Source organism: Nelumbo lutea, chromosome 1, assembly GCF_056320005.1.
Source record: "Nelumbo lutea isolate HS-2025 chromosome 1, American lotus-T2T, whole genome shotgun sequence".
Taxonomy (NCBI): domain Eukaryota; kingdom Viridiplantae; phylum Streptophyta; class Magnoliopsida; order Proteales; family Nelumbonaceae; genus Nelumbo; species Nelumbo lutea.
This window is the reverse complement of record NC_142684.1, coordinates 55523190-55544020: the sequence shown is the minus strand read 5'-3', so window position 1 is coordinate 55544020 and position 20831 is coordinate 55523190. Positions and strand designations below refer to the sequence as shown.

Genomic DNA, 20831 nt, shown 5'->3' with positions numbered 1-20831 from the left:
GAGTCCGATGGGTCAATGCTATTATGCTAAGAGATTAGCTGGATTATCTGGTCCCGGAATGCAAACGAAGGATATGAATATTTCTGATCCACAGATCCCTTTGTTCGTCTATAATTCCTTATTGGGCCTGTATGGGACCAATTCCATCTGGCCTGTACTGGAGCGGGCCTGGTATAATCCTAACAGGAGTAGGGTCCGATCGGATTAAACTGGGCCCATGGACCCATGGTGGATCGGTGTCAGTGATGACCCACAAAAACCTGATGAAATTTTGGAAAGCATCAGACCCCTCTCTCTCTCTCTCTCTCAATCTGCGTATTTTTTTAAAGGTTTTATTTTATCTGATTTTCTAACATTGCAAGCTCACTGTCCAAGCTCAGGCCAGAGATCGTACTCAAAAGTTGAATCCGGCCTGGACCAGGTTGGCCCCAACCACCCAAGCCCACAATCCTGCTGGCATTCGTAAACTCTCATGATGTTCATGGAAGAAATCACCATTAGAACGGGTCCACCTAAATATAGATTGGTGGGCCTTGATCTTCTGAGCATAGCACACGTAGCTAATTTAGGCCCAGATCCATCTACTATTCTGCTCCTGTGGATTGAGGCTGTGGTCCAGCAATAGAAGTTCTTTTCTCAGTCCCACTCCCTCTCTCTCTCTCTCTCTCTCACATCTTTCTCCTCAGTCCTCCCACTGACATCTCATCACTATAAAAATCACCGTTGAAATATTTTGTGTCAATTTACTTTCAAAATTTTACACCAATTACACATTTCATGGTCTTCTCTCTTTCTCTCTCAACTTCAGACATTTATATATTGCAGACCTCTCTCTAATTCTCTCTCTCTCTCGCTCTCCATATATATATATATCCCAAGTTCTTCTAGCAGAGAAAAAGAGAAAGTTGAAAGGTTGATGTTTTTTTTTTTGAAGAGCTTCGAAGGGTCTCTGCGAAATGCTAGGGTTTCTGGATCGAAGATTCTGAAAAGCACATAGAGCAGAAGTGGAAATGAGGGTCTTGGGGGAAGCTTCTTGGTGTTTCTGCAATGGAGGGGGAAAGTCTGAAAGGATGAAAGGGAGCATTTTCTGCAGTAAAGGTCCGGCCATTGCTAGAGTCTGTAATGGGACTGGGTTTCTGATACAGAGAAATCTATTGTTGACAACTCACGTTAACCTTCCGTCGGTGTCGGCAGCCGAGGGGGTTGAGATCCGGTTGCAGGACCGTGTTGCTGCGAAGCTCGTTCCTCAACGGTGGGTGGCTCGGCTTGATCCCTAATTTGGCTTTTCCGGTTGTTCATCTTTTACAATTTATAGTCTTTTATTGTGTATTGTTTGGTTTTCTCACTCGAACTTCGAAAGAGTGGTTCCAATTGATGCTTATGTCGGTTGTTTTGAAAATCCATAAATTGCCTTTTAACTGATTGAATTGGTTGTGAATTAGGAGTGTCGATATATGGGGGGAACTTTTATTTTCTGTTGTAATTGTGGAGTTGCTACATCAACAATTAGCCATTTCGTGTCGAGAATGCAGAGGGGATGTGATCTAATATTCTAATGGCTATTATGATATTTCAGAAAAAAAAAACAAGTGATCATTTTTATTCCCCTTTCCGTATAATTATAGGATCCAGTTACTTAATTGCAACTTAAATAGAAAATGGCAACTTTCCTTTTTGATGGTTGGTGTAGTTTTCATTTGTTTTCCGTAGTTGAGCCTTGGTACCGTCAGCTAGAGGTTTCTTTAGAATAGGTCTTCTGTGGCCAACGTTTGAGGTAACTACAAAATTAAGTACACCATTAAAGCTATTATATTTCAAGATTTCCTACCTTAATTCGCTTTGTAAACAGTCGCTATGTTGGTTGAGGTAATGATGATTCATGAATTTTTTGATGAAGCTTGGGGTAGTGTTTTATTGCAGGCTTATCTGTAGTTCTGAATCGTTAGAAATGGAGGCTGAGCTGTGGGCTTGATTGCAATTCATGAACTGAGTGATTTGTAGGGTTGAAACTTGGGTCAGGTTGGGTTGGAAATTTGTCAAATTTTTAATGGGTCTGAACTCTAACCAGAACCTGATGTAGCTGAAATTCTTCAAGTCAGGCAACCTGACTTGCAGCCCTAGTGATTTGGTCATTTTTGGGATATGCTCAGTGTGTTTGTCCTTTGTTCTTTGCTATGATCACCAAATCAAAGCTTGTAGATTTTCCTTTATTTATTTATTTTCTTTTTTTTTTTTCTGTCAATACTCAATAGTTGTCTTTGAGAAAGGAAAATGTTGGCAAGATAGCAGCTCCATTGTGCATTCAATGTGCTGGAGGAAGAAGAGAATAGTGCTCTTTAAAGAGGACATTTCAGGATGAGTACCATTCTCCTTTCTGGATGGATTGCAGTGTCCATGCAGCAGACAGGACATATAAAGGAGTTTCACCTAGGGATTCTTTTTAAATAAAAAAGTATGATCATTTTAAGACATGACATCATAAAAATGCAAAGAAAATGTTAAGTTACAGGTTTCTTCCCATATACAAACATTTTACCAAATAATATATCTTTATGATGAATTTGGGACATTCAGTGGATTACACCAGACCAGCTCAATTTTAGATTAAATTGTAAAACACCCTTTCTGAATTAGGATTAAATCTTCTTGAATTTAGTCAAATCTACTTACTGAAATCAGTGTGTTTATATGCATTTACAATATGCTGGCTAAGGTGGCTTCAATTTTTTTTTCTTTAATGAATGACATTACTTAACTTTATTAAGAAATAGGGATATACAAAGATTCCAAGCATTTTATGGATTATATGAGTGATTTTTTTGATAAATGATTCTATGAGTGATGTCCAAAGATGAATTAGTTTATTCTGGAAAAGCATTGCAGAAGGCATGTCATCCTCGTATTTATACCATTTCTTGTATTCTAATCCTACCTGCTACTTAAAAGGATTATCTTCATAACTGTACTTACCTTGAGGAAAGGGTAGTTGTGACAAGTTCCGCTATATATTAATTTGTTCTCTCAGGGGATATGGTCTTTGTGGTTATGCAATATCTTGTGTCAATTGTATTATATCTTTATGACTTTCTAAGTGGCTAAATAAATAAGAAATAGATACTTGACAGAACAATGACTCTATTCTTTTTCATGATTAAGACAGAATGGATCATGAGCATCCAAAGTGGGAGAGCTTCAAAAACAAGAATATCATATGCTGTGGGTGCACAGAAAGATAAATAGCTCTTGGGAGTTAGCATGTATGACTTCAACAGGGGTTCAATATTTGTTTTTCTCTAGTCCATTTAGTTGGTGTTTGGTATTTTGTTTGAGCAAGTCAACTTAGATACAATCATGTTCTTATTAGGTTTGAGTTTGGAAGTTGTGAGAAGTCAGGTATCTGGAGGCCTAGCTAATCAGGCTGAGATGGTCATCTGGGCAACTGGATGAGTGCCCAAACATTTAAACAAGCCATGGCCTTTGCCTAATTTTCTGCTATATGATATTATAAATATCTGCATGTTATAGTATTAGAAGTGGTGAGGTGTTTGGCATTGACATGTAACTGGTCAGACTTTTATTATTTGTTCCAAAAGTACTCAACTTACTCAGCCTTAATCTCAATTATTTGTGATCAGATAACCAGATATAAGTAAAACAAAGTCAGGGAGTAACCAGGCTAAATATACATAAATTCGTTTTGAATTGGAAGTTGGACTTCAAAGCGTTAACATGACTACCCCTTCCAAAGAATACCAGTAAAAGACTATAGATGATAAAGGTAATGCACAGAAAGTAAATAGGGTAACCTACAAAAAAAATAAATAAATAAACGGTTAGTATGGAGTAAAAAGGTGTTACTTTTTATCCAGATTTTTTTATAAGTATATCGACCCCCTTTCTTGAGGTTCTCCACAATTTTACGACATTGGATGAAGATGAATTTATATCATCAACAAAGTAATACGGTGCAAGGGTTCTTGGATCCAGTCATGATGCTATTGTAAATTGTAAGGTTATTTCTATCTCTTGGAAATTTGTCAAAAACAGTAAACTATAGTTAATAAAAGCTTAAGCATATTGGAACTGATTTGGCAAATCCACATCCATTATATAAGCAATTAATATAACAAAAGTTTTACCACACATACATTTTAAGTTCAATAAGATCTAAGTAAGCTTGACTTTAAAGCCAATTAACCCATGCATAATAGCTCTTTAACCTAAATTATGATTGAAAATAAACTAAAAAAAAAGTCTATAGTAGGTTTTGAATAATCTAACTAGTTTCTATTCTATTAAGAGTTTAAAAATAAAAGCTACTTGAAAAGAATTAAAAATATAAAGATGGATGGTACATATCCACTTAATTGGAAAACAATCCAACTTAAATTATTTATTGATATAGTTAAAAATTAAATAAACATTAGAATTAGAAATCGAATATTGAATTTATAAACCGTTTAACCAAGAATACCCTCTAAACCTCATAAAATGTGGATTTTCTATAGGTATAAATTGGCAAAGCTAAGAGAAAGGAAAGGTAGAGATTTAAACCATGTTAGGTGCATTAAAGATGAGGATCAAAGAATCTTGGTAAAAGATGAGGAAATCAAACAAAGATGGAAAAACTATTCTGAAAAATTATTAAATGAAAAGCAGGGAGAGGGTGCTAGAGGAGAATTTAGGAATACTAGTAATGTTAAATATAATATGTACCATCATAAAGTTAGACCTATTGAAGTATGGAAAGGCATTGGGACCCAATGGGATATCAATATAAGTATGGAAAGATATGGGAGAGGTAGGCTTGTTATGGCTAACCAAGCTATTTAACAAGGTAGTGAAAGAAAAGAAGATGCTTGATGAATGGAGCAACAACAACATGTTGCCTATATTTAAGAACAAAGGTGATATGCAAAGTTGTAATAACTATCAAGGGATTAAACTTATGAACCACACTATGAAACTTTGGGAGAGAATGGTTGAACAAAGATTATAAATTGAAACAAGTGTGTCAGAGAACCAATTTGGCTTTATGACAGGGAGATCAACCATAGAAGCTATATTTCTTTTGAGATGATTGATAGAAAAGTTTAGAGAGAAGAAGATCTTCATATTGGTGTTCATTGATCTAGAAAAGGCATATGATAGAGTTCCTAGAGAGATAATATGGTCAGCCTTGGAAAAAAAGGGGTTCAAAATAGGTATATAGACCTAATAAAGGATACATAAGAGGGGGCAATAACCAATGTTAGAACACTAGTGGGAGACACTTTAGATTTTACAGTTACCATGGGTCTTTACCAAGGTTCAGCACTTGGTCCTTATCTATTTGCGTTGATCCTAGATAATTTGACTAAGCATATTCAGTAGGAAGTTCCATGGTGCATGTTGTTTGTGGATGACATTGTTTTAATTGATGAAACTAATGGAGGGTTAAATGCAAAATTAAATTTATAGGCAAATGCCTTAGAAGCAAGAGGTTCTAAAATAAGTAGGACTAAAATAGAGTATATGACATGTAAATTTAGTAATATTAGGAGTGTAAATCACGATACACTTAGGGTTAAAGTGACCATTTCCGGTAACTTGGTTCAATAATTCATAACAAGGGAGAGATTGAGGAGGATGTCATCCAAAGAATTAGAACAAGATGGGCAAAATGGAGGGGTGCATTTGAACCTTTATGTGATAGATGAATGCTACTTAGATTAAAAGGAAAAATCTATAAAATAGTTGAGTCCAGATACGTTGTATGAAGTAGAGTGTTGGGCAGCCAGGAAACATGTCCAGAAAATGCATGTGGTAGAAATGCGAATGCTAATATTGATGAATAGAAAAACTAGAAAGGATAGGATTAGGAATGAAGTTATCCATAGGAACCTAGGAGTAGCTCCAATAGGTAATAAAATGAGAGAGAGTATACTAAAATGGTTTGGGCAGGTGCATAGAAGACCACCAACTGCGCTAGTTAGAATAAGTGATTTTTTACACACTAAAGGGGCTAGAAGAGCTCGGGGTAGACGAAAAAGGACATGGTAGAAGTAGTACGAAATGATTTAAGCACTAATAATTTAACAGTTGGTATGCTTTAAATAGAAAGGATTGGCGAAACGGAATGCATGTGGCCAACCCTATTTGTGATAAGGCATGGGTGATGATGATGTTATACCACAGGTTTCTCATTTTATATTACAAGTTACAATTTGATTCCTCTTTCTTTCTTTGTTGTTGATGCTTCCCATTTTGGATACCAATAATGGAATGTAAAAGGCCATTACCCAATATTGGTCTCAACTATCCAAGTTAAACATAAACTAGTTTCTATTGGTTGGTGCAATGGTAAAATCTTGGGCTAACATGGGCAAATGAGTCTGAATTTGAGAGTGGTCGCTTTGTGAAAAAAATGATTATGATGTAGAGCTACTCCACTCTGAAAGAATTTCAGAAGAGGGAATCATGACAGTGGTGAGCTGACCAAAATTTAGCAAGACAGTAAAATATGAAGATAAAAAGAAGTCAACACTGTGGATGAAATCCCTGGCCTGGTGCTCCCATACTATTTCAGACATGTGGATCCTTCACTAGCCACTAGCTGAGGCATCAGCAGTTTCATTGGCAGATTTATAGATCCATTTGAACAAACTGTTCAACCTATTTGGCAAGTCTCTGTTGAATTGTTTCATGATTCATGGGTTTTCTATTCTAGTCATCATCCAATTTAGAGCCACTTCGCAATCTACTTCAGCAAGCAGGTTACCCCATTCCAAAGAGAATGCTAATTTGAGCCCTTGCAGCAGAGAAACAAGATCTGCTCTCAAAGAAAGGCCTTCCCCAATGGGTCCTGAGTAGCTTAGAAGAATGTTTTCTGAGGCATTGCTGGAATTCTAATAATATACCTATTCCTAGTGATCTCATGTTATTGAAGGTGTATGTAACCATCAAAGTTATGCTTAAGAATTCCTTCAAGGGATTATTACATGCATAATTGGATTTAATTTTGATCAGTAACAATCAAAATGTTATTGAAAATATAAGTACTAAGAAGTGTAGCTTGTCAAGCTATGCAAACCCAAATATTATACAATAGATTCCCTAGGAATCCCCCCCTTCCCCCTAATACATTTGAGATCTACTGGTCCCATTGGGAAGGTTTAACTGCTAGAGCCCTACCCAAGATAACTTCAGACTATTGCCCATTCAGATTAGCGAGGGAAATGATAGGTGGAGGCCCTTCCCCGTTTAGGCTCGAGAACATGTGGCTCACTCACCCTGACTTTGTAAACAGGGTAAAAAGACTGGCAGAATGAGGAGTTGGAGGGAGTCCATTGGAAATGAGTCAGATTCCATAAAAGGTTACAAAGGCTGAAAGAAAGAGTAAAAGAGTGGAACAAAGATCATTTTGGGAGAGTTGAAGAAAGGAAAGAGACCTTAATTACCAAGTTTGACCTTTTAGATAAAAAGGAATCCCAATCAGCCCTAAGTGTGGAGGAGAAGAATGAAAGACGGAAATTGAAAAAGGATCTAGAGGAAACCCTTCTGAGGGAAGAGATTAGTTGGAGCCAAAAATCCAAGTACAAATGGATATAAGAGGGTGATGGCAAATTCTTCCATGTTGTGGCAAATGGGAGAAAGAAAAAGAACTTTGTGTCCAAATTGGTAAGGGACGGAGTGGAAATCACTAATCAAGATGATATAGCAAAGATCTTTGTTGACCATTATAAGAACCTTTTCAAAAATCCCTTAGAGGATGGATTGAATGTGGAAGGTCTAGATTGGCCTTCATTAAATGGAGATAGTAGGGCTTTGCTGGAGAAGAGATTTGACTTAGAAGAGATAAAGAGGGTTGTGTTTTCCATGGATAGATCTAAGGCACCAGGGCCAGATGGGTTTACCTTAGCCTTCTACCAGGATTGTTGGGACATAATCAAATTTGACTTGTTTGAGGTCTTCACTGAATTTCATGATAGAGGTAGATTTAACCCGAGACTCAATGCCAACTTTTTCGTGTTGATTCCCAAAAAGTCTGAGGCCTTGAATCCTAGAGACTTTAGACCAATCAGCCTGGTGACTAGTGTTTGCAAGATTGTGACCAAAAAGTCCTGTCCCTAAGGTTAAATGAGATTCTTCCCTCCATCACCCACACCTAACCAAGGGGCATTTATTCAGGATAGACAAATCCTGGACCAAATCCTGATAGCCAATGAGTGTGTAGAGGAGAAAAGAAGAAAGGGTTTGTGTGTAAATTGGATATGAAGAAAGCTTATGACTTGGTGGATTGGTTGTTCCTGTTAGAGGTTTTAAAAAATTGTGGTTTTGGGGACAAGTGGTGTAAATGGATCCAATGTTGTCTACAATCTAGTCACTTCTCAATGTTAGTCAATGGTGTGGTAAGGGACTTTTTTCTAGCTTCTAAAGGTCTTAGATGGGAGACCCACTTTCACCTTAATTGCAGATGTCCTTAATAGACTGATTGCTAGAGCAGATAAAAAAGGTCTTGCAAGGAGGTGGAGAGTAGGAGGCGATGAGGTGGTGGTCTCTCACCTACAATTTGTAGATCACACAATGATCTTTTCTGACGAGTTTAATCTGCATCAGGTAAGGAAGCTGAGGCTTTTGCTGAATCTTTTTGAAAAGATCTCAAGTTTGAGGATAAATCTTGTAAAGAGCTATGTAGCAGGGGTAAACCTAGCAGAGAGGGATTTAGAAGCAATTGTGGAGGTTTTAGGGTGTCAAACTAGTAGTTGGCCCTGAAATATTTGGGGCTACCTTTGGGGGGTAACCCAAGAAGCATGAAATTTTGGACTCTAGTTGTAGAGAGGTTTGAAAGGAGGCTAGCAGCGTGGAAGCGGAATTATATTTCTTTAGTAGGTAAGCTTACTTTGATCAAATCTACGCTGGAAAATCTCTGTCTATTACATTTTTGTTTCTAAGATCCCAAAAAAAGTGGCCAATTTGCTGGAAAAATTAATGAGGGATTTTCTCTGGGAACCTAGGGAAGGAAAGAAGGACCATTTGGTGAAATGGGAAACAATGAGTTTGTGTAAGAGAGTAGGTGGTTTAGGGTTGGGGAATGTGAATTGTAAAAATCAAGTATTGCTAGGGAAATGGTTGTGGAGATTTCCTCTTGAAAGCGAGAAGTTGTGGCATAATGTGATTGTAAGCTTACATGAGCTATTGCAAAATGGCTGGAATGCTGGTGTTTCAAACAGCTACCTTGGCCACTCCTTGGAAATCTATCCATGCAGTCTTGCCTTTCTTCTTTGAACGAGTCAGGTATGATTGTTATGCAGGGTCTAAAATTCGCTTTGGGAGGACCTTTGGGTGGGTAACTCAACTCTTAAAGATGCTTTCCCATCAATTTTCTCCCTTTCCTTACTTAAAAATGAGTCCATCTCTTCATTTTACTCTGATTCTGAAGAGGGAGCCTGGAACTTTAGGCTTAGAAGAGGATTAAGAGAGGTTGAATGCTCCCTTGTTTTCGAGCTGCTGTCTAGCCTTAATTCTGTAGCAATAAACCCACGTCTTCTTGATGAAAGAATCTGGCTGCCTGACCCCAAAGGCTCTTTCTCTTGTGCCTCCTTCCTTCAGTCCCTGATTGCTTGTGCCCCTCATAGATCTTCCTTTCCAGTGTGTGAGGTTTGGTGCAAGCCAATTCCTTTAAAAATAGAGGCTTTCTGTTGGAAGGTCTTTCACGGAAAAATCAACACTCTGGATCTGCTACAAAAGAGAAGGATAAACGTTTGTTTATCCCCGAACTGGTGCACACACTGAGAAAATGGTGAGACTGCCTATCACATTCTCATCTCCTGCCCATTTGTTACCTCTATCTGGGACTGGTTCTTTGATCTCTTTGGATGCAGGTGGACCCTTCCTACAAGCTTAGCTAGTCTGTTTGCAGGTGGAACCTTTAGGTGGCCAAAGAAAAGAGGAAGAATTTTATGGAGATGCACCAGGGCTGCAGTGTTATGGACAGTTAGGGAAGAAAGAAATGCAAGAATATTTAAGGAAGAGGAGAGATCTGTGGAGAGGACACATTAGAATGTGTTCTCTTAAGGGTGACTCTATGGGTTAAGTCCTTGGACTGGTTCTCACCTTTTTCCTTTGATGACATAAGGAGGAATTTTTGGGAAGTGGCTTCTTCATCTACATGTAAACCAAGGACAGTTAAGATATGGGAACCTCCTCCAGAAAATTTTATAAAACTCAATTTTGATGGGAGCTGCCTCAGTAATCTAGGCCCCTCAGGTATAGGAGGGTTTTTTAGGGACAAAAGGTGTAATCATCTTATCTCTTTTCTCAGGTCCTAGTGCTCAAGGTGACTCCACTAGAGCTGAAATATCTGCTGTTCTGTGCAGGAGCGCAATTAGCAAAAAGTCTAAGGCTTAGAAGGTTGGTTGTTGAAGGGGATTCTCAAGTGATGATAAGCTGGTTAGAGAATGAAAAGAAAGCAGCCTGGACCTACCAAGAAGTGGTGAAGAAGATTAAAACAGTTTGGTATATTGGAAGATTGATGGCAGTTCTACAAGGAATTGCTTTGGCGAAACTCATCTTTCATAGAAATCTTGTAGTGGAAGGGGACTCTCATGTAACCATAGAATGTCTTAATGACAATAATATGGGCCCATGCCCCATGGAAATATAAACATGTTGAGGGAGATAAGTCATCTGGAAATGGAATTGAGAACAGATCACAATTGGATTCCAAGACCAGTGAATAACATTGCTAGTTCTTCAGTAAGACAAGGAATGACTAGGAATCATCTATTTTGGGGAAAAGTGAATTCAGTATGGGTCTGTGTAATATATATTGAACGATGAAAGAGGGGAAGGGTAACAGGTGTGCCAAATCTGTGGTGCTTGACAATTCTTGAATATGATTCTTTACAAGCATTAATAACATTTACAGAAGGCACATCAATGCTTAAGGTGCCAGCTTAAATGCAATGGGTCTTCCTCTTCTCCTTAGAAGGTGGTGATGGCATTGCTTCCTTTGTCTCTCAGCCGCACTTGTTTCTTCATCGATTCTGGAGATAGAGTCAAATTCTGGGAAGACAATTGGGGGGATAATAGACCTTTAAAAAGATTGCTATTCTAGCCTCTTTTCTATCTCCTTGTCCAAAAATAGATATATCTCTCACTTTCCAAATTCCTCTAGGGCTAGGCCTTCTTGGGACTTTGAGTCTAGGAGAAGGCTTAGAGACCATGAAAGACTCACAGTTGTGGACCTTATCAGTTCTTTGGACTCTGTTTTATCTTGACCCATCCAAACTTGATTGTAGAATCCGAACAGCCACCCCCTTCGGGTTTGTTCATCTTTGCCTCCTTTTTCAAAATCCTTGCCCCCTCCAGACCCTCATCTCAGACCTTTCCAATGAAGTTTGTAATAAATATGTTCCACCTAAGATTAGGGTCTCTGTCAGAAGGTGCACCCCCAAAAATTAACACTTGTGAGGTGTTGCATAAAAGAAGACTCCTTTGGTGTTTTTCTCCTTATTTTTGTTCCTCGTGGTTTGCAAGTGAGGAATCTAAATATCATCTATTAATCTCTTGCCAATTTGTGGTTAGTATTTGGGGTTGATCTTTGACCTATTTGGGTCTAGGCGGAGAGGGCCTAATGCCATTGAGTCTCTCATCAAAGGTTCTTTCTTCCTTATCCACCAAGAGAGCAAGGGTCATGTGGAGATGTTTAAGGTCTGCAACCTTCTTGGTAATATTGGAGGAAAGATCAATGGAATATTCAACGAGTGGAAAGAACTCAAGAAGTGATAAAGGAATGCATTTGAATGACATTGTACATCGGATAAAAACTTTAAAGCTCTTTCAAGCTTTTTGTATTGAAGACCTGCTTAGGAGTGTGGTAGTGACTATTCCTACTCAGAGGAGTATGGTCTTTACACATTGAGTCTGACCAATAGTAGTTGTCAAGCTAAGATTTGATGGATGCAGCTTGGGTAACCATGGAGAAACGACAGTAGGAGCTTTTAGAGGTCTCATTGGGACACTTCGGCTATATTTTCAGGTCGTATTGGGGAAGGAAACTCCATCACAGCTGAGTTTTCAGCAGCATTGAAAGGCTTAAGATCGGCAAGGACCTTAGATTTAAGGAAACTTGTTGTGGAAGGGGACTTAGAGTGGAAGTGAAAGTGATGGTGAAATGGCTGCAACACCAAAAAAAAAAAAAAAAAAACAAAAAACGAGGTCCATGGCAATATTGGAACTACTTGAGGGAGCTTAAAGCCTTAGCATCATAAATGAATTCAAGTTTTATGTGGATCTTTGGATTAGCAAATGCACTGGAGACAAGGGGTGAACAGGGTACAGATGTTTTGAGGTTATGCTGTAAGGAACTAAGGGGCTGTTTAATAACAGCTGAAGCAGCTGAACTGAAAAGCTTAGTGCTTTGTCTTTTAGTGAATAAGTTTTTAAGGAGGTTGTGGGCTCCTTAATGGCTGAAGATGAAGTTGGGTAGTGTACTATACCCTTAAATATTTTGTTATTTAATTATTTTATCTACTAAAAGACAAAGCAATAAGTTGTTCAGTTCAGAACCTCAGCCATTATCAAATGGCCCCTAAATTTAAGAAGAGGGGCAGGTGCTAACCTCACTAGAAGAATGTACGGTACTTTATTTCTCTTAGGATTTTTGGCATATTGTACATATTTATTCTTCTATTCAATTAATAAAATTCTCATAGCTACCAATAAAAAAGAAAATGGTAGAGTCCACTATGTATGAATTAATACTTTATATATCTTTTCACTTTAATTCGTTGCTTCAACTCAATGTCCCCATCCCCAGCCATCAAACATTTAATTAGTGTTGATTTGTAGTGTTCAAGAACATACTTTATTTCTCTTTCTCTTGCTTTCTTTCTATGTAGTACATGAAGGTGAAAATCTAGGGCATACATGGTAGGTAAAGAAGTGGAATTAAAGGTCTGAATAGTGAAAGGAAGGGGATTCAGATCTGGATGGAGAAGAGAGAGAGAAGAAAGAGAAGAAACATTTTGCCTTTAGAGATAAAAAGAAAAGAGAGAAATAAGATCAACACTCTTACCCATAGGAACACACTTTTTACTTTTTTTGATCAAACACACTTTTTACTTCATTAATTCACATTTAAAATTTCAATTAAAATGACTCTATTTATAGACTCAACATAAAGTCTCAGATCACCCTTCACGTACTCCAATTCATACTGAAAAACTGACCAACTACAACTCTTAACTGCTTTTTGAGTTAGAGTCATAATTCATAAAATAATTCTAATAACAGTCCATGAATCCCACTAAAACCGAACAAAGTAAAACAGCTCCAAGATAGACCCAAAAGTAGGACTGAATTCCATCACAAACTGACATCCTATCACTAGAATGGATGGCCATAACTTCCTTAAAACACATTTGATTTATAAAATCTTGGTCTCATTGGATAGATAACTTAATTTTGTATCCATTGACTCCAAAATTGTGCTACATGCACAAGTTTTGGCCCCTGAAAAGTAGGTTGAAAGAAAACGACATGATTGAGTCTTCAAGTTTTAAAAATCCTAATACATCTTTAATATAACTTTTTAAGCTACCATGAACCTTCAAGTGAATTAATATATTACTAAGAGTAAGACACCAATAAACTAGAAAAGTAGATCCGAATTCTGAATTTTTTGGAAAAGGTAAAGTATAATTTCATTAAAGACAAAACAGGTCCTCTATACAATGAGATGCTGTACAAGTATAAACCATTAGGGACTCCCAAATAAATCCACTCTCTAAAAAGAATAGTCCGTCATTTTTAAATATATTGTGTATAGAAAACCAGCGAGATCACATCCTTGCCCGCAGGCGCCCCATGTGCATATCTCAGCGTGCATTGGGAACATCTCCCGTACTTGTCATTGGGAGATGTTCCTAATACACAGTTGGGATATGCTGTGGGACGCTGATGTGAACTCAAAACCAGCTAATAAGATCTTCTACTGCCCTATTTATTACTCCTGCTTCCAGTGATGCTTTTTGTTAAAATATTCTCGTATTTCTTTCATACCAAATGGCCTACATACCACCATAGGATTTACTGACCATCGGACTTTCCCTTTTCTGGATATATCCAAAATGTCCCATTCTTGTAATAAATCCGTAACTGAAGAAGGGAAGAACCAGTGCAGATTTAGTACCCTTCTGAAGTGAAGCCAAAGAACTGTGCTAAAAATGCAATGCAAGAACAAGTGGCCAACTGACCCTTCCTCTCTATTGCAAACCACACTGAAACCCTTTCTCAGTGGCATTTCCTTAATTAAGCAGTTCTCCAGGGTTACAACCCAAGTGAAATTTTCACTTGAAGGTGCAACAGTTCCTCAAATGGCCAAGCCAGGAATCACTCTTGGATCTCCTACTAGACCTTTGTAAAAGGATTTAACTGAAAAATCCCCCGATGGTGTCCACTTTCAACATCTTGAGTCTTGAGAGTGCAGGTTTGGTTGTAGAAAATTTTATAATTTTGACATTTATCAAAAAAAATTTCTAATTTTGACATTTCAAAACTTTGATTAATTTTAAGAGTCTTATAAAATATTGCTGATAAAAAGGCTTATAAAATGTTTCTAGGCTATCTGATTAGATTTTCATTTTCAACAATAATGTAATTGAAACTCAAATCATTGCATGTCTTGTTAGAGTTAGATAATTTACCTCTCTCTTGTTTGTTGTTGTTCTATATGATATTGTTGTATACCTGTTTTTGTAGTGAGTTATGTGAGGCATTTACTAGGTCTCAAATAGAAGTAAAACAGAACAACAAGAGTCTTTTATTTAATTAAGAATATAGGCAGAAAATGAGAGGAGAAGATTCGGAAAACAAAAAGAAAGAGAGATGAGAGAGAAATAGGGTTTGGGAGAAGAAGAGAACTAACAGTTTCCAAGCCCCTAATTGTGCTTTATTAGTTCTAATCATAATTGAATGTAAAAATCACAAGAAGGCCCTTAGTAGGGTGGCTGCTAGAATAGAATAAACAAATAAAAAGGCTTAAGCTCATAATAACTCAGGCTCATTAGCATAAAATAAAAGAAAGAACACTAAAAGGTTACATATGACCCAATAGCTCAACACGAATTTACCTAAGATTGTATTGGGATATTGCTAATTAATTATAAACTATTTATATTTTTTACTCTTGTATTACCAACTCTTTTTCTCCAATTTAAATGCCTAAAAATTCCTTCTGAGAAATTTTTTTATTCCACAACCAAATCCAACGTATATGCTTTCTTCTTATGATGTTTTCTGTTCATCATCTAATAATCTTGAAGCTGTTGGGTTTTATGAGTAGTGAAAAGGAAGACAATTTTTTTCTAAGAATTTCTTTTTTATTGTTACTTACATTGTTCTTGTAGTTAGGATAAGACTTTGTTGAATTGAATTGATCTTGCATATTCTTGTAAAGTTTTAAATGCTTGATATTTAATAGTAGAAGATTTGCACCCCCTGATTTTAAGTTGGAAGGAAAGGAGCTGGTGCTGCTTATGCAGAAAAAATGGTGTCATGATCTAATCTTGTCCACAAAGTTAGGTATAGTGCAACAATTTCTCATATTTTCATTTTGGTGCAGGTTCTTCATTACCAGCTCTGTTCTTGATCTTACAATAGTGGGTTTAGATGCCATCGATGGAGATTCAAGTTCTCAGGGGCAACAGCTTCACTACTTGAAGACTTGCTCTAATCCAAGTCTTGATCTGGGCAGTGTAGTTTACCTTTTAGGCTACACAGGGAAAAGGGAATTGACAGTGGGAGAGGGGAAAGTGGTGATAGCCACTGATAATCTCATAAAACTGTCAACAGATGGAGTAACTTGGAGCCCTGGATCTGCTGGTTTTGATGTACAAGGCAATCTTGCATTCATGGTCTGTGACCCCATGAAACTTGCTACATCTCCAACAACCAAATCTTCATCAACCTCATCATCTTCATCATCATCGTGGAAAAAGGACCTCCCTATGCAATTTGGAATCCCTATTCCCATCATTTGTGATTGGTTAAATCAACACTGGGAAGCCAGCTCAGATGAGCTTAGCAAGCCTAAATTACCAATTATCAGATTGATGTCTACTGGACAGAAGAGTGAGCATTCATGCACTTCTTTCACACTGCGACGGGTCTTCAAGTCAACAGAGGGTGAAAATGAAGAGAGAACATCATCATCACATATCATTTCAGGACCTGGGAATCATCCTGGACCAAGCTGTTCTGCTGCAAATATATGCCAAGAAGAAACTCCAGTTGCTGATCTACAATGTTCTGTTGTTCATGAGCAGGGCATTCAAACTCCAGAAATTTATGAATCCCCAAGGTTGACTTCAGTGCCTATCCAGAAGAAGGAAACTCAAATTCAGCTTCTGGACATTAACTTCCCTCCAAGGGTTCCTAAACCTATTGCCCTGCCTTCTTCCAGCAAACAATTGACCCCAAACACAGATGAAAATTGTGTTGGGGAACTTGCTTTGCAGAATCCAAGAAAAGAAGACAAGGACGGAGGACCATCCAGTCCTGGTGGAAATGCTGAAATTGCATCAACTGGTTCTGTTAATGGTGACCATAGTGAGGTCCAATCCAGTTCATCTCCTGTTGAAGTTTCAGAGTTGCAAAATGATAGGCATGGATTCCATCCAGACTATAGCAGTGAAGGTGAGACAATGTACTCTGCTGAAACTGCAGAGAGCAGAAACTACCCTAGCCCTCCTAGGGGCGAAAAGTTTCAGCAGGTTGGAAGGAGCCAAAGTTGTGTGAGCTACAACAGATGGGGAGCTACTCAAAGGAATCCAGTGACACACAGGGCATCACTAGAAAAGCATAGAAGCTTTGTACAAGGAAAGAAAATGTATTCACAGGGGGCATCATCTCAAAGGAGCCATGATTACTTTAGCCCTACTGTTTCTTCAATTATGAAGAAAAAGAACAGCTCAGAGCAGATGACTCGACCCCGGCAAAATGCAGTTCATATGTCTCCAAGATGGATGTTTTGATTGATTCTTACAGGGCAGAGCAACTGCAAGGGAATCGAATTCATGTTGACCTGATCCCTGTTCACCTATACAGTAACTGATTTTTTGTGATTGTATGTGCAGAAGAGTCGGTGAATAAGCAACTTCAGTCAAGTTTTAGTAGATCTGCTCAGGGAAAGAGTTATTTTTTCATTTCCTCTGTGATTATCTTCTTGTTTGAGACAGTAGTGCTGCTTGTTTCGTTAGAAGCAAACTCATTCTTTTAACAGTGTTTTGGATACGTTCCATATGCATTTGGGCATACAGGACGTAACTTTGTATCCTTTATATAGTTTGGAAAGTGTGAAGAGAAATGTTAATATTCCTTAACTAACTTAACGTGATGTTACTGGTATTAAATTGAAGGGATACCACTATCATGTGATTGGTGTAGAAGGTCTTGTCTCAATTGTTAGGATTTGGCCTTGAGAAAACAAAAAGGTAGGTTCCTTGTCTTCTGGGAGGAGGGGGGTGTTCTCCAATGTGAATTGTAAATTGTTTTTCATGTCGCCAGTTTGAAAATATACTGTTCAATAAAACAAAGACAGGGAACATGTTCTTGGTTATGTGTGTATGTGTGTTTTTTGTTTCCAAAATTGAAACAAAAAACGTGTTCTTGAATTTGTGGTTTAAAGAACATGTTTTTTGTGTGGTTACTTAATATTATAGGAACAAGACAGCTGTACAAGCTTTTTTGTTTTCTTGATTTTCTTGATTTCTTGGTTTCACCACATGTTCTTGAAGTCAGTTAGAGCACATGTGTCCTGTACCTATATATATATATATATATAGGTATTAGAGCACCTCAGGTGTTCAAGATCCTCTGTTTCCTGCGTTCATCCTCTGGTTTTTCCTCTTCCGTTTCTTTTCTCATTTTCCATGGCGTCCAGTGCAAACTCCAGCAACTCTTGTCGATTTTTTCAATGATCCTGCATCACCTTATTTTCTTCATCCTTCTGACAGTCCAGATGCTGTTCTTGTTTCATCTCCTCTGAACGGTGACAATTACTCCACCTAGAAAAGAGCAATGAAGAATGCTCTGTATGCCAAAAACAAATATGGTTTTGTTGATGGCTCGATTGTGAAACCTAATGAGTCTTCAGTCAATCTGATTGCCTGGCTGAAATGTAATTCGATGGTAGTGTTGTGGATTTTCAATTCTTTGGCAGAAGAACTCCACAAAAGTGTTGCATACATAGAGACTGTTGCAGAAATTTGGAAAGATTTAGAAGGTTCTCTCAAGGCAATGGACCAGGAATCTTTCATCTCCGGCGTGAGTTGGCAATCTTGAAGCAAGAAAATCTTCCCATATCAGCTTATTTTTCCAAGATTAAAGCATTATGGGACGAATGAGCATTTATCAAACTGTTCCAACTTGTGCTTGTGGTGCAAAGGAATTCGTTACTGAACGGGAAAGAGAACGTGTCTTTCAGTTCTTGCTTGGTTTGAATGAAAGTTTTGGTGTAGTTCGTTCGTACATCCTCAGCATGGAGCCCATTCCTTCTGTCAGTCATGTGTACGCCTTGATCTCACAAGAGCGATACCAAAGTTTAATGCATCAGAAATTGCCCACTCTTGAAGTTGTTGCAATGATGGCTAATAAGCCATTAACCAAGAATGGAAATAGATTGAAGTTCAAATGCGAGCATTGCAAACTCAATGGTCACACCAAGGATCATTGTTTTGAATTGAACGGGTATCCATCCAATTGGTTTGGAAAAATATTTTCAAATAATAACAAATCAGCAACTGAAACCATTGGTGCAAAATTCGCTTCCCCATTTGCTGGATTAACACTTGAGCAATATCAGCAGTTACTGGACCTCATTACATCACCAGCTTCGGCTAATATCACTGGTATGTGCTTCATGTTTCCATTTGAACTCACAATCCTGGATTTTAGATAATGGAGCTACGGACCACATGTCTACGTTTGATTCCTTTAGGACTCAGTTTACCAGAACAACTGTATCAAGGCCAATTTAGTTATCGAATGGTGACATTTTGCCAGTATCTTCACAAGGCATCGTTTCACCAACCCCTTATCTGGAATTACATGATGTCTTGTGTCTGCCTAATTTTACTTGCAATCTCATATCCATTAGCAAGATTACCAAATAACTGAATTGTGCCTGCTATTTTCTTTCCTTCGTTTAGTGTCCTTCAGGACCTTCAAACGAAGAGGGTGATCTGTTTGGGTGAACAAAGAGGAGGTCTATATTACTTTATTGCAATACATACCTCAATTGTTCTACATACAACAACTAAAAATTATCAGCTATGGAATTTATGCCTTGGCCATGCTTCATTTGACCGCATAATGGGGTAGTAGAGCGCAAACACAGCCATCTCTTGGAAATGGCCCAAGCCCTAAGATTTCAAGCAGGTCTTCCAGTGAAATTCTGGGGAGAATGTGTTCTAATAGCGGCGTACCTCATCAACCACTTGCCAACTCCAAAACTTCAAGATCTTTCTCCATATGAACGACTCTATGGTTAGCCACCTAGTTATTCTCATCTGAAAGTGTTTGGATGTCTAGCTTATGCCAAAGTTCCTGGCAAGGTTCATGACAAAATGGCCCCTCGCTCAGTTCGTTGTATATTCATTGGATATCCCCATGGGAAAAAGGGGTATCGTCTTTACAACCTTGAGACAAAATCTATCTTCGTCTCTTGAGATGTGCTATTCTATGAAGACCAGTTCCCCTCAAGTCCTTGGCCCCTACAATACTTGATCATTCACCAGTTATCCCTTTACCAGTCTTGGACAATGAACACGTTGCTACCACAAATCCAATTGAATCTCCTTTGCCCCAAGACTCTGTGGTCGAATCTGGCATAAGTCCTGATGATGCGCGATCTGGAGGCTCCTAGCTGGAGGATGACCTGGACATTAGTCATGTAGCGAGCTGGACCAAGCTGCAAGACAGAGGATTAGAGCACCCGGGGCGGTTAACCCGATGAGGTCGCTCCGATGCTTAAGTTAGTAATGTGTCGTGATTGCGAGCTAGAATCTGAGTGCTAGAGAGTTTGGATGCAAGTAATCACGTGTACCTAGACCATGGAGGGGTTGATGCCTTTATATAGCTGAGTTATTGCAGGTTTCCCGGAACAGTTCCGAGATCTATGGTCTGAATGGACGAGATCCATTTCCACTTTAGTCGAAGAGTAACATATCAGTCAATGAACTTCATTATCGTCGCCCGATTCGGATGGGGAGAAGATAAGGCTTGCCGTTATGCAGTATGATCCCACAATATTCGAAGTTTGCTGGGGAAGCTATTGGGATTTATTATGTGTCACTTTGGTTCCTGGGCCTTGAACTCAATTAGCCGCTGAGGTGGTGTTATGCCGAGGTGACCTTAGGCAGAAGTGACTTTACGCCGAGCTCTACATACCGCTGATTAGGCTCCCCTTGCTGAGTTGTCATCCTACATGCAGATCGCATCCACATGACTTTTATTTACTAGGTCGTGCCAAATTACTCTTCATCAATTGCCCCCACTCCTTGTGGCAGGGGTCCTAACCCGACGCGGGGAGTTCACGACGAGCTTAGGTGGATTTGGCACGAAAACTAGGTGATGTAGAGGGGAGGTCGTTGGTTGGACTTGTTCAACCGTTCGGTTCAACCAAGAAGTGACCCAGATCACATACCCGGTATGTGCAAACGTCAAGCCGATTATTGACTCAGTGGATGTCAAAACATGCGCTAAATCGATTTCAACCTCGGAGAGTGTGCAACCAGTTTTCCTAAGAGTCGTCAGATCGTGTTGATCTTGACCATTGATTCCCGGAT

At 38.5% G+C, this 20831-nt stretch overlaps 1 protein-coding gene across 1 annotated transcript; it reads left to right on the top strand.

The window, feature by feature from the left end:
• The first annotated feature begins 678 nt into the window (after positions 1-678).
• LOC148874650 (uncharacterized) lies at positions 679-17370 on the top strand. The gene is made up of 2 exons (XM_088977791.1): positions 679-1252; positions 15608-17370. Exons 1-2 carry the CDS (start codon positions 1011-1013, stop codon positions 17016-17018), a joined length of 1653 nt encoding a protein of 550 aa, XP_088833917.1. The 5' UTR covers positions 679-1010; the 3' UTR covers positions 17019-17370.
• Positions 17371-20831: the final 3461 nt, after the last annotated feature.